The 14,789-nt window shown below is 35.2% G+C and overlaps 1 protein-coding gene across 1 annotated transcript in view; it reads right to left on the bottom strand.

The window, feature by feature from the left end:
* LOC136032163 (WD repeat and FYVE domain-containing protein 3-like) overlaps positions 1–14,789 on the bottom strand; it is a 137,874-nt gene that overhangs the window by 18,250 nt on the left and 104,835 nt on the right. The window contains 4 exon segments of the mRNA XM_065712351.1: positions 2,845–3,312; positions 10,106–10,359; positions 11,402–11,589; positions 13,029–13,390. Coding sequence (XP_065568423.1) covers positions 2,845–3,312; positions 10,106–10,359; positions 11,402–11,589; positions 13,029–13,390 — 1,272 coding nt within the window.

The raw sequence follows: 14,789 nt of genomic DNA, 5'->3' as shown, positions 1-14,789 counted from the left end.
TTTAAATCTTATCATGGAAAAATTTATCATGAGGGAGGAGAATTTCCATGAAGGGGGCGCGTGATTTTCTAGCATTATTTGAAAAAATAAAAAAAAAGTTTTTTCAACTGGAAGTAAGGAGCAGCATTAAAACTTAAAACGAACAGAAATTATTACGTATATAAGGAGTTCGTCTCCTCCTCAACACCTCGCACTTTAAAATATTTTTAGTAATTTCAACTATTTATTCTACGGCCTTTGTGATTCAGGGTTCATTCTTAAAAAAATAGGACACAATTCAAGATTTAGTGTAAAGAGCGAGGTACTGACGAAGGGGCGAACTGCCTCATATACGTAATAAAAATATTCAAATATAGAAGTTCGCCCCGTGAGTTAATTCGTAAGTTACGTATATTTATTACTAATAAAAACCTCCATAAATAAATAAAAAGTTCCTAGTTGCCTTTTTAACTAACCAAAATTTGGAGGGCAACTAGGCCTCCTCCCCCACCCCTTTCTTTGATCAAAATCGTCCCATCAAAACTATGAGAAAGCCATTTAGCCAAAAAAAAAACTAATATGCAAACTAATATGATATTTTTTCAGTTGAAAAAGCAATTTTTTCTCAACTGAAAGTGAGGAGTGACATTAAAACTTAAAACGAACAGAAATTATTTCGCATATGAGAGACTATCCCTCCTCAACGCCCCGCTATTTACGCTAAAGTTTTTTATTGTTTTAAAAAGTAGAGTTGTGAGAAAGAGCCAAACTTTAGCGTAAAGAGCGGGGCGTTGATGAACTTGTTTTTTATTTATTTAATTCTCTCAAGGAGTTGCTCAGGTTGGTTTGAGGCAGTCAATTTAGCCAAAAGGCCTAAATATTTGAACAAATTTTCGCGGCCTGATCAGCTTGAAAATTACAAGACAGTAAACTGGCAGGAAGACGAAAAGGAGCTACTGGACTGAAAATATGTTTGATGATCGTGGGAGCTGCCCCGTGCTTCTCAATTCAGACCGAAATGAAATTTTGTACTGTTATTATGACGAAGAAAATTTCTTTCATTGGCCTGAAACTTAGAGGGTATCTGTCCTGGGTCAAGGGAGCATCAAAGCACAATTTTTATAAAAAATGTTCAAGCACACAAAATATGTTCCAGTGTCCTGTGGTGGCGCAGTGGATTTGACCTTAGCTTGGTAATACGGGACCCAGAGATCGAATCACGCTGCAGGAATGCACTGCAGGGCCGACGCAGGGACCTTAGTAGTCAAGAAGCGTCGTTAATTCTTAAATAATAATAATAATATGTTCCAGTAGTATGATCGGCCAGAAACTTGATAAATTTTATATTTTTAGAATCAGTATAAAAGCTGATTCTTTTGATGTATCCATCATTATTTCGTTTTCTTGAGTTTTTGCACCTAGGCATTTTTTGGTCTGAAAAAAAAAAAACGGTATTTGGGTCACAAGTTCAAGAAAATTCGTTTAGAGTCTTATTGTTGGAAACAAATCGTATGAGTGACGCCATTTATGAGCACCATTCAAAAGCATAAATTATATAATTTTTTACTTTTCAAACCTTCCTCTGAAGAAAAAACACGATGCTTATATGAAAGGGTTTCAAAGCCAATGTGAATGGATCTTAATAGTCGCTCGTATGAAGTATCCAAGGTGAACAGGGAAGCTTTTACTTGCATAACTAACAGAGTTCAAACCGGATAGAAGAATCCTGGTTAACACCAACACATCTGTTTTATTGATACTTTTGCTGTCAATCATAAGGAGTTTCTTAGTACTTTCAGTTGTTTTGGAGCCTTCTTGGTGGGCAAGTTAAAAACAGAAACCTCCATGTTTCTTTACTTTTTCAGATATATGACCTGTTTTTGTTTTCGTAATACGTTTGCTTAGACTTGCTTAAAATATAATTTTCAATGATAAATTAAAGTCCAGTTGCTAAGCTAGTGGTTTTGCAATAAGTAAACTTTCGAGCTAAGTTCTATTTTTGTCTTCCTAGACTTGAGCATTGAAAGTCAATTGGATTCAAAAAGCGTTTGGTTTTAAAGCTTTCATTAATAGGATTGGCGGGGGCAATTCAAGGTCCACCCTAGACAAAGTCCTTTTGTAAAGAAGTGGTGATCTTACTTTTAGTCTGTTTTCAGAGTTGATACATGTATGTGTGGTTTAAGTGACCTTTGGGAGAAATTCAAGCAGGTTATTTTCTACAACCGTGTAAGATTATTTTCCCACAAACCCCGGCAGGGTAGGAAAAGAATTCGCGAGAAATACCGTCATTAGTATATAGACAGGGGGGCCCGTTTACCCTCCAAATAGGTAGCTAGAGATATTAGGTTGACACAGGTGGTGGCACACTTGGCCTAGAGTTGGTCCTTTTGATCGTTCGATCACGTTACTATACCACGGAACAAGGTATACCCTACCAGGGTATTACCATACTCTATATTTACATCTCTCTGAAAGTGGATAGTTTTATATTACAGATCTCTGAAGTGGCTGAGAAAGTGGACAGAATAAACATTTGGAAAGCATTTTGACCAGAAAAAAAATCTTTTAACTGATCATACCTATTTTTTAATTTCTTGCAATCCATTATTCGAACAAGATAACAAATTGTATATGGGAAATCTTGCTCAATTAAAATTCGTAGTGTTTGTCGCCAAGGCGTATTTGCTGGTACTTATGAAGTTGATAAAATATACAACATTTGCCAAAAAGGGTACCAATTACTGAAATACAAATTTCATTCGCCTTTTCCGAGAGAAAAAGATAATTATCAATGTCAATAACTTCCGATAAAAGATAGATTTTAGCAACAACAAGATATTCTAAAGCAATCAAATATAAAATCACCTCTTTTTAAACTGTTCAAGTCTATCAGACGTTTGGGCTCCCATGGGTTTGCTTAACTCTCTGAAAGTGGCTGGGTCGGTAAGATCAAGTTCTGGGCTATCATAATCAGCCAAAATCCACGGAAAAACAGGATACTGCATGAGATCATTATAACTTCTTCCAGCAAGCGTATTCAAGTACATCAGGTACTGGAAATTACTGATTTCGCCACGCACCCACCTTTGAGTCACAGATGTTTCCCCCATAAAACTTGACAGAATCCCACTACTCTGTTCCACGCTTGCTGACCGCTTTTGTCCAGCAACTGACTGCTGAGCATTATCAGATATACCAGTGGCTGTTGCAAGGAACCGTTGGTAAACTTTATTTCTCATAGTCCGAGGAAAAGCTAATAGATAGTTTCTTCCATCTGTTGAAAAGACTTCAATTGCATTTGGCTGGAGCAGATATTTTCTGATGTGAACTTCCCTAAAAGAAGACTGATTAAAATTTGCCTCGGCGATTCTTCTACAAAACATAGTCCTGATCTGGCAACAATTTTTGCTTATAACAAACGTCAAAGACTCGATCGACTATATACTGAAAATAAAGCCCTATAACACTTCGCCATATCAACCACACACGAATCTCCCACCTAACTTATATCTTCTTATTGACAAAAAGAGCCATACCTGTCCCTAGAGTAGATGACTTCACCAATATACTCAGTACCAAAGGTTTATGGAAATACACATTTCAGGCCAAAAAAGGCAGTCAAGTAATCCATCAGTCTAATCACTTAACATGTAAAACTATCCCTCATTTAGAAATGTTAGTTTAACATTGTATTTTTTTTTACTATAGATCAGTTAGTTTTAAAAATTATTTTATTTAAGCTATTATATTACTTTAAAATTACAAAACATACAAGAATTCTGCTAGACAGACGGTTCCATTAGACTAATAATAACCGAAAACCCGACTTTAAGGCACATGTCTCTTTCGTTTAACGAGACAGTATACATTATCATGTAAAAAACAAAAAATTTTCAAACAGTAAAAGAAATATTTAAAATTAGAAAAGCGAAGATTATTAGAGTTTTTCTTTACAAAGTAAAATCTCTGCCAGCAGTTTTGATGCAAAGTGGACTAAAAGACTATATCAGTATTGTATAAGACAAAAGTTACAATTAAAAAAAAAAAAAATGAAAATTTTTAATGGAAATATAGCTTTTTAGAGTAATAGTGAAAAACCTTTCAAAAATTGCAGAGCTTATGAAAAACTTAGAAAAAGTCATATTTAATAGCAATAGCATTCAAAAATTATATTTTTAACCAAATTAAAGACGTTACTATAAAAGCGAATGAATCTTTAAGAAATCATTAATTCTGAGTAGCAATTTATGCCAAAAAAATCTTTTCATTATTAAGATGTCGAAACAAGAGTGACGAAAAACCGAAACAAGTCGTTACAGAACAGATATTTATAGTTTTCTAGGAAACTACTCAACTCTGTTTATTCCCGTTTTACGTACGAAGGTTGGAACAAAATTAGTCATAAAAACTAACATATCTAAACGTAGAATGTACGCTTAATATTTATGAAAACAGCTATATTTCAAATAAAAAACAACCTATAAGTAGATAAATTTGATTACATTATTGCTAGCGCGCATAATACGAAGTTAATAAACATCCAACTTAACATTTTTGAACATGAACAATGATTCGCATCTAAAAAGGATTGATAGTCAAACAGTTCGTGGTAACGAACTCTAGTAAGGAGCGACCCGGCTCAATAGTAACCGAAACTCTAAAAAATGGAATTTTGATACCAATAGTTACAACAAAAGAATCGCATTTTTATGCTGATTTTAAGTATATAATTTCATCAACATCATTTCTACCCATCAAAAGTTACGAGCCTGAGGAAATTTGCCTCGTTTTAGAAAATAGGGGGAAACACCCCCTAAAAGTCATACAATCTTAACGAAAACTATCAGATTCAGCGTATCAGAGAACCTTATTGTAGAAGTTTCAAGCTCCTATCTACAAAAATGTTGAATTTCGCATTTTTTGCCAGAAGACAGATCACGGATGCGTGTTTATTTGTTTTCTTGTTTTTTTTTTTGTTTTTACCATATAAGTACAGGTAGTATATTTGCGAGGACTAACAGCTCGAAAAAGACAGCAATTGACGATAAATAGCATATAATACCATCTATAATTTTTATAAACTAATTTCTGTGTTGTACAGGCCTTAGGCATTCGTACTTTTTACAAAATCTACAAAGCAGAAGTTTTCCAGCTTTTCTTGACTAACGTCTCCTCGTCAATTTTAGTTATACAAAACCAACATTAATTTATGCGATTTTTTTAAAGGAATGCTTTAAAGTCTTCTTATTAGACCATGTTGTAAGCATTCTTTCGATTTTACAGCCAAACATTCCTTTCTATTTTAGAGCTAAGAAATAATAGTTGTGAATTTAATTGAATAAGTCTCTGGACAATAGAATATGTAAACCTAAGTACCAAAAATAGAAAGAATTTAAGAACATGCTGTCTTTGCGATTCCCCCGCTTCCGAGGAGAACTTTTAGCTATTGTCCCAAAGAAGGTCCACTGGGAAGGGGTGGAAGTTCCATTTTAGCCTACTCTCTTTCTTATGAAATGCAGAAATTTTTAGATCCCTCCTATTTTCCAGCTCATTTATATAATTTTCCTCCTTTTGCAGGTTTTAAGGGTCCCTGCCCCACCCCCAAAAAATTCTGGCGTCTCTGCTTATTGGCCTTTCTATATGAAAGGGTGCCGTGGCCAATAAATTGTTTTTTGTAGTGGCTTACGATGCATTTGAGGAACTAAAAACTCTTAGGTTCCTTGAAGTACTTTCGACCTGGAATTAATTATTTTACGTAGTTTTTTTTTGTTGGCCCAGGGTAAATTGTAACGTTCATACCAAAATATTCCGCTCATAATGAGATCCTCAAAATACAAATAAATATATCTGAAAACAGTTGTGGGAGGGGAGGGGGTATGAAAGATTTATTAAAAAATTAGCACCCAAGGTTTGTCCAGAGAGTCCTCCTCAATAAACCACGAGAAGTTTGCATTTAAATTCACAATTGTGATTTCAACACATCTCCCAGTGAAAGAATCACACAATAGTCTTCCGTTTGCAGTCTTGACTAGAGCCCCAAGCTTGACAGGCATAATAGTGGATCTTTAACAAAATAAAAAGGGTGGAAAAGATACACTTTTTGTATTGTTTAATCTTTTTTGAGGTTCTTTACTTTACCGTCAGTAGGCTTTTCTATTTGAAAAACCGAGAGGAGTGTAGCAAAAATTTACTTATTTATATTTCGAATTCCGCTCAGAAGTAAAATCGATTAAGAACCATGACAAAGCGTAATTACGGCATGATACTTTAACTTGCAACCAATGTGATTTATATCTAGTAATTGGTCCTAGTAGATATTCATTGTGACAAAATTGGAGAGCATTACTTAAAATTTTCGCCAAGGTTGGTGGAGATCCTATTACCCCTTCTGGTATGGGTTCGGTTCATGGACTTTTAGAAATCCACTACTACTATTGGCTTAGATCCTACAAATTTAGATCTTTACAAAACTTAAATCTTACTCCCCCTCCTGGTATAAGTTCTGATGACAAAAATTTATGGATCCACTCCTCATCGCACAGATTGGATTTAAAAAAAACGCCAAAAAGCACTACTAAGGCACTAACGCAGTTTTTTGGCAACCTGTGACGCGCGGCTCATCGAGTAGCCTACTTAATAATTTAAGGGGCCCATTTAGTATCGGAAACAAAAAGAATAATGCACAAAAACAAGTTAAACGTATACAGGAAGCATAAATTTTGGAAATAAAAAAGAGAAGAAAAAGAGATGGGATACTAAGAACAACATTTTAGCTCGGTGAAAGTCACCAAATCCTACATAAAACAAGAGCCAAGAGTTCATACGGCACTTGTGACGAGGAAGGAAGAGCCAAGAGCTTCTTCCCTCCAAGTATCATTACGATCTCTCCACTCTAAGCGTTTCCCAAGATTTCCGGTTTCCCCCTCCAACTCCCGCCCAGTGTCACTGGATCCGGTTGGGGTTTAAAATGACAGCTCTGAGACACGAGCTCCTTCTAAATATCAAATTTCATTAAGATCCGATAACCTTTTCATAAGTTAAAAATGGCTGATATTTTCCTAATTTTTCTGAATTATCTGTCCTTAAACTACCCCCAGATGGTCGAATCCGGGAAGCTGCTATTTCTAATTTAATCTGGTCGGGTCCTTGATACGCCTGTCAACTTTCAACGATCGCTATATTGATCTTGTATCTAGTTTCGGATCGTCTTCATGTAAAAATTGGGGTGATCCGGGATTCAAACCTAAGACTTCTCGCACCCTAAGCGAGAATCATACCACTAGACCACAAGTCATACTCATTTATTGAAGAACAACACTCATTTATTTTATCGGCAAAGAAAATTTTTCTCAGCTATCTTGTTCGCTCCCCCCCCCCCTAGATGGTCGAATCAAGGAAGAGACTATTTCTAATTTAATCTTGCCCGGTCCCTTATACTAGCAAAAGCGGGACCGACAGACAGACAGACTGGCCGACAGAAATTGCGATCGCTATATGTCACTTGGTAAATAGCAAGTGCCACAAAAACAACAAATTTCATTCCTTTTCCCATAAAAGCAAATATGAAAGTCGATTTTGAAGTTTTAAGAAGTGCAGCGAAATGATTACATTCACAAGAAAGCCCGACAAAATAGAATAAAATATTTTGAATCTGCAAAACTGTTACTATGTATAAAAATTAATCATTATAGTACGAACATAATCGGCGATGGAAGTTCAGCGTAATGGACGGATAAACTCAATAAATTAAGAAAAACTTGGAAAAAACAGAAGATAATCACCTTCTTATAATATCAACATCTTGGGCATCACTTCTAGCGAAGTTTTTATCGTTGAAAAAGATTGGCTTTGATATTCTGTTCACATTCGGCTGAAATCTTATGGGAACAATTGCTTTCACAAAAGAAATTTACTTTAAGCAAGAAGAGGAAGAGGTTAAGTACTAACTAGCTAAATATCAGACTTCAATGAATTGACGTCTACTGATATTAAAAGGAACATTTATTAATAAACTTCATTGAGCTGTTTTTTTTATAATTATAATTTTTGAATTTCTATTTAAAGTTTTAAAACTTAGTTTACTAAAGCGTACAATATAATTCATTGAAAAACTGCTTTAAAATAAAACACCACTGATAAAAACCTCTTAAAATATGTACATTTTGGCTAATTTTGATCTGCAGCCAAAAAAAAGTTGCTAACCCTGCGCTAGCTCTTAATTTCCGCCAAGCTTGATTGTTATCCAATGTCCTCTTACGTTATGTGCATTCATAGAAACGATTTAGGGATCCCACACAAAGGTCAGAACATGCATGGTCTCCCAGGAGGTACGATTAGAATACAAACTCTTACTTCTCTCTAAGTTTCGTTGTTATCTGACGACGTTTGGTAAAGGATTTCATAATGGCAGGAATTTAGGACTTCTTTCCTTCTTATACCGGATTAGAACTCCCCAAAAACGCACAGCTGGGAAACTTACAGCGACTTAAAATCATTGTGTTTGAAATCCTACACCACTGTCTGGTAGATACCATGAAGACAAGAATGTTGGGATCCCTTTAATTCCTCCACAGAGATCACATCACAGGTCAGGACTCCAAAAACGTACAAAGGTGAATGAATATCCGATTTCTACCACTTTTTTTTTCAAAATTGTACAAACCATTCTCGTGGATATCATGATTACAAAGATCTAACCGGACCCGCCCTTCCCTGGTCCTCATAGGGGTAAAATGCGGTCAAGACCCTGAAAAAGCACAAAAAGCACAGCTTTTGCTTCAAACCCTGTTTGATTCAGACCAGATAGACTTTTTTAGCAAATGCCCTACTGACAAAGTAACCCCCCCCCCCAAATAAAAACAACCTTCGAATAGACGTTTAATCTTACTAATTAAACGTCTAACTAATTAAACGTAAATTTACTAATTAAACGTAAATTTACTAATTAAACATCTACTAATTTACTTCCCATCAATTCTGGTTGGTATCTGGCGACCTCTGGTAGATGTCTGTACCTCAGGTAGGGACCCGAAAAGGCAGGAACAGGACACTTGCACTTGCTTTCTATCAAGTTTGCTTCATGTCCGACAACTGCTCTACTAGATGACCTGAGGATAAGAATATTGAAACTTCCCCAAAAGAAGTCGGAACGGGTTCTTATCACCCAAAGACATCAACTAGGACGTTAGCTCTTACTTACTCCTATCTATCTATTCCAAAATCTAACTATCCTTTCTGGTGAATATCTTAGTTTGAAGAATTTAGGAACCTTTTACCCCACAGAGGTCAGATTGTGCCGAGGCACTCTAGAAGTATAATTAGCTTATACTTTGCAACAAGTTGAATAGAGGGATAAAGGAAAAAGTGAAATGATGCGGGTTGCATTTCAGTGCAGATAAGCGCCTAATAAATAGCTTCAGTTCTTATTTTAACAGTCAAAGGGGTGTTAAAAGTTATCTTTTTTTAGGGGCGGGGGAACTTTTAAGAATTATCAAAAAGAGGGGCGAAGAGAACCTAAAAACAGTCAGTTCGACCAAAATCTCGGAATACTGGAAGGATGAAGGTAAATACAGTATGTAGATTGCAAATATTCAACACACTTAGCTTAGATAGTGTTGGGAGGAGGGTAGGGGCTAGTTTCCAGTCAAATTATTAGAGCCTTGGACGATGCTTTAGAAAAATGTCTTCGAGTTCTCTGGGAGAAACTTAAGGTAAATTGTTAAAGAATTTCATCGTAACTAGTGGCAGTGTCTCCCCTAAAGCCTAACATCAAAATCTAAGTTACAATTTTCAACCAAAACAAATAAGACTTTTCCATTATTTTTTTACTTTACTAAGAAGAAAAATAGAGATTGGAAATCAAACGAAGAGCAGTACCGACGATAATCTCCTTTCAAACTATAGGATGTGAGGTCGAACAACTTTGTAGTAAAGGACATGGAATAGAAAAGCTACAACACTAATTAGCTTTGTAGTCAAGCTAGATTAAATCCTGCGGAAGACCAAATGCAAGTAAGCCAAATATTGGTTGGCTAGGGTAAAAACTATTAAAAATAAAGGAGGAAAAGTTTATAGCAAAAATTGTTACATGTATTAATCAAGACATAAATGGGGTAAGGTTTCTTACTTTATATCAATGTAAGCCAGTTTCGAACACTGCCTTTGGGAGAATTGAGAAGCAGATGTTGATGTTGCTATTGCTGATGATGGTGGTATTATTGGTTCATGAAGTCCAGGAGGCAAACTCTGTATGTCCATGACTTCTCTTGATCTGAGCAATGTATAACCATCCACGACGTAGCAATACTCTTTTCCAAAAAGTAACAGTCCTTCAGTGGTATCCAAACCTTGAATACGAGCACACCGAAACATATGAGATATCTAAAATAATAAAAATTCAATCCATTATTTAAAATCATACTTAAAATGCAGCAAAAAGTAAGCTGTACTGCACCAAGGAGATTTTTAACTGCACAACCAAACCCTTTCATTACATTCAGGTCTTATTTAGCTTCAATTTATACTCGGGGCTGGCCCAAACCCCCTAACCCCCCATACACACACACACCGAAATTTAAACCTTTTCTCCCCGAAAAAGAAATTGTAGCATCCCTAAATTTTGCCTAAAATCTTAATCAATGGTCAAGAAGCTGAACATAACTCATACACAGATCAAAAATTTGAACCACATGATTAATAAGAAGAAGCCAAAATGGAGAAGAAACTGGAAGACGATATCCATTACTCAGGTGACGGTCGTGGCCAAGGTATGGAGGAAGAAAATCCGCCATATTTGGGGTTGGATTAACAGTATAAATCGTCAAACAAAATGACACAATACCCGAAAACGCACAGATAAATGGGTGCAATGGATAAAGCCTGTAACGCATTCATTGTCAACATGTCTTTTATGCTAAGCAAGACAGTATTGCTCACTGCTATTGTTCCAGGACAAAGAATGATGTTTTATTTCCAGAGTTTGTTTTTTTTAACTTGAAACACGTTTTCTATTCTGCCTACACAGCCCTGTCCTTTTTCTTCACCTACCTTATGATCCCAAGTCAACAGATTTAAAAATAGTGATAACATGAGAAAGCCATGGCAAATGCAAATCTAAAAAACAACCTGAAACTATTGAAAAAAAGACAGAAAGAAAGCAGAGATATACAGAGGGAAGAGGCAGAGAGAGGGAGGGGAAGACGGAGAGAAAATAAGAAAGACGAAGAGAGAGGAAGTGAGAAAAGGGAGGGAAGAAAAGGCAAAGAGATGAAAAAGAGAGGGAGAAAGCCAGAGAGGGGAAAATACGAAGAGAGAGAGGAAGAGAGAAAGAGGGAGGGTGGGAGCGAAAGGAAGAGAGAGAGAGAGAGGAAAGGGAAGAGAGGGAGGAGAGAAAGAGAGATTGAAAGAAATGTAAAGAAGCAACCTTTTCTCCATCATCTAATAAAGCTAACAAAGTCTGATGAGCCGAGCACTGATCAGAAGACATATCAGAGACAACATCAGCAGAAGCGTCTACTCCAATGTCAATTTCGGGACCATCAAAGTCTTCATCTACATCGTTCGTTGTCCTTTTACCTGAATTCTTCAGAAGCGATGGCAACTCTGAAAGTCCTATATAAAAGGAAATATGAATGCAATGAGTTTTAACTACAATTTGCAGACACAAATATAGCGTTTTTCTTCAGCATCAATACCTCATGCATTTTACGGGGAATCTCCGTAACAGTTATGCCTCTTTCACAACGTATCTCGAAATACTGATCTTTTAGAATAGTCCAAGTTGACGATTTTTAAACGATAGAAGTTAACGGTAAAAACAATTTTAGTTTGAACGAGAAGAATTCCCGCTCGTAAAATTGGTACAAATATTCCCTCAGGAAAATAAGAGACATTTAGGCCTAATATGCACTGTTTTTTGGTTTTGACCACAATAGTGTTTTTATTTTTGGAACGACTTCTAATACATCCCTTCATCTCCACCTTAGATTGAACTTATGCACATCAATGTTTAAGAAGACAAAGCATTATAAAGTACAAAGTTGCACACACGAGAAAATAAAGATCGAGTATAATGATCCCACTAAAAACTTATTGCTTTATTTTTACGAATATACACAAAGGTGAACGAAAACACGGGGCTAAAAATGGCTCCTTGGACATGTCTACCCCCCCCCCTTTACCTTAAACTTAAATTATATGACAACAAGGTCTATTTAAAATCATCCTAAAAGAATTTTTCAAAAACCACAAGATCTCCTTTTCTGGAAAAAAAAAAAAAAAAAATCAAAACCTGACTATGCCCAAAATTTGTCACTGACAATAGACGATGCGTATCAACCAGTATACATAACTAATTTTCTAAAAACGAAAAAATGCGACGAAATTTTTTTTACTAGTGACAAAAAACCATTATTGATAGGGATATTATAGTTTAAAAAACGATTTATAAATATAGTAACTAATAGAAAATGTAAGCAATAATCTATATAAGAAATATTGCTTGTTCCGTACTGATTGTAATATTGGTGGTGCCGTACTTTATGGGCTTTAGTTACAAATTCAAGGTTTCCCATTACTTCGTTTCTCTACCTCTTAAAATATGCTTAGTGGAGTCATATACACGGTAAAGACTTTAAGATCTTTTGATAGAATTACTACAGTTACTCACATGACTACAAGTAAAGGAGGTCAATTAAGTGACAATAAACAAGGAAGATCGAGTCCCATCAGGAGCTACGCACCCAGTGGTAGTACATACGACTTTGTCGTATTTACTACCCTTACTTTCCTTAGATCTCATGACCTTATAATTATTTGGGAATTTACCTGATTTTATTTTCTGTTCGGACAAATTTATTAATCGTCTCTGTCCTTGGTTGGTTTCATTAAAAATTAGTCCCTGATTACTTACCTAACTGCTGGTAAGGTGCTAACATTTTAACTTTTGTTATCAATATCACTGGTTTATTCTTGGAAAAAAATCCCCTTTATTGCTAGCTGTCATTAATAAAAATAAAAGAAGACAAAATAGCTAGAATGTTTTGTCTTACCAAGATCATTTTTTTCTTCAAATATTTCTGTAGAGTTTTCTCGCGAAGGTTTGATTTCAGCTGCCGTAGTCCACGAGGAACCGCAACTATTTTGATTTATCTCATCATTTGATTCATTATCACAGACGAGTTTTTCCTTTGGTTGTCCCGTTTCAGCAAAACGTAGAGACCTATGCTGAGTTTCATATAGCTGATGATGCAGTTTGCTATCCAGACTAATAGCCACTTTGTACTTGGCTTGGCGATCTCCAGATTCCAATTCTGGTCTGTATGGGTAGTGATGATAAAACAATTCATTTCTGATAAGTTTCTTGCGCATGCGACAAGGGCCTTCACTTACATCGAGTATCCACTTGTCAAATCTGAAATCAGGCAGCACAGTGAGGAACAACATAAAAACTTCGTCACTTAAAAACAGCGAATTTCATTTTAATTCACAAATCAAATTAAGGGCATACCAACAAAATGGAGGGAGACAAACAGGGAATATCCCTTCTCATTAAGAGGCATTCAAATCCCCTTAAAAACTGTCTGGAGACCAATCCAAGCCTGGAGAATTTTACCAAACCTTAACCTCGTTCCAAAATTCATTGGTAGGAATTATAAAATTCATGTGTATGGCTATGCTGTTTGACCTATGTGATTGTATGGATGAGTAGGGTTAAGGCCTCATTCAAGTGCTGATCTATATTAATCAATAATGTGGGAAAACAGTGATTTCTCTTTTCATGATATATATATATATATATATATATATATATATATATATATATATATATATATATATATATATATATATATATATATATATATATATATATATATATATATATATATATATATATAGCCCATGTAAACACTGAACCATATACATATTGAAATACAAGCTAATAATATAACCTACAATAAAAGCTTCTTATTAGGAATAATATCAATAACAATGTGAAGGAAGCTAAAAAAATATGACTTGAAAAGAGGATCAACAAAAACAAGACTAAGGGGAAAGAAATAAATCAATGTGAAAAAAACCAAAAATTCAAGGAAAAACGTAAAGAATAGAAGAAATAAAGTGGAAAACCAAAGTGCAATAACCAAAACGAAGAGGAGTGTAATGTTAACTAAAAAAAGAAATAATAAGCCACATGAAAACAAATAAATGTTATGTGTATAAAGCCTTTGAGGTTTACAGGCCTATTCTTTTCAAAATATTATCTCTTTTATAAATACTATCGATTTCACTGTGACACACCAGAAAAAAGCTACTTGAATTTTTTTGTACATCAAAAGTTTTTCAGGGATGAATCTAAATTTGGATAAAGTTCTCCGAACATAGAAGTTCAAAAATTATTATATGACGGTTAATGCTTCTTCCTCTTCGTTTCCTTCTATTAAAACACGATACAGGACAATCTGTTGTGTCGTAGAACAGCACAGTTCCTTTCTATAGTACAAGGCTGTCCTTTTATTTCTCAAATAAAACCTCAGTGGAGTAAGCTCAACATAACAAAAAAAGTAATGATGTTTTCACACTACACCGCAAAATATTTCACACCGGCATAACTTAAGACTTTGTGTCATGTTATGTAATTTGAAGGAGCAAACATTATCCATAACGTAGGCAGTGCCAAGTAGACTAGAGTTTTACATAAGTTTTATGTTTGAAAATTAAACTTTTTCGAGAAAGCCTTTCTACGCTTGATCAGAGCTTGAATCACCATTTCCAGTCCACATTTTAATTTGAAAAATCTGCTTATTAAGACC

The sequence above is a fragment of the Artemia franciscana genome, chromosome 10, assembly GCF_032884065.1.
Source record: "Artemia franciscana chromosome 10, ASM3288406v1, whole genome shotgun sequence".
NCBI lineage: Eukaryota > Metazoa > Arthropoda > Branchiopoda > Anostraca > Artemiidae > Artemia > Artemia franciscana.
The sequence above is the reverse complement of the archived record's forward strand: the minus strand, read 5'-3'. Positions and strand labels throughout refer to the sequence as shown.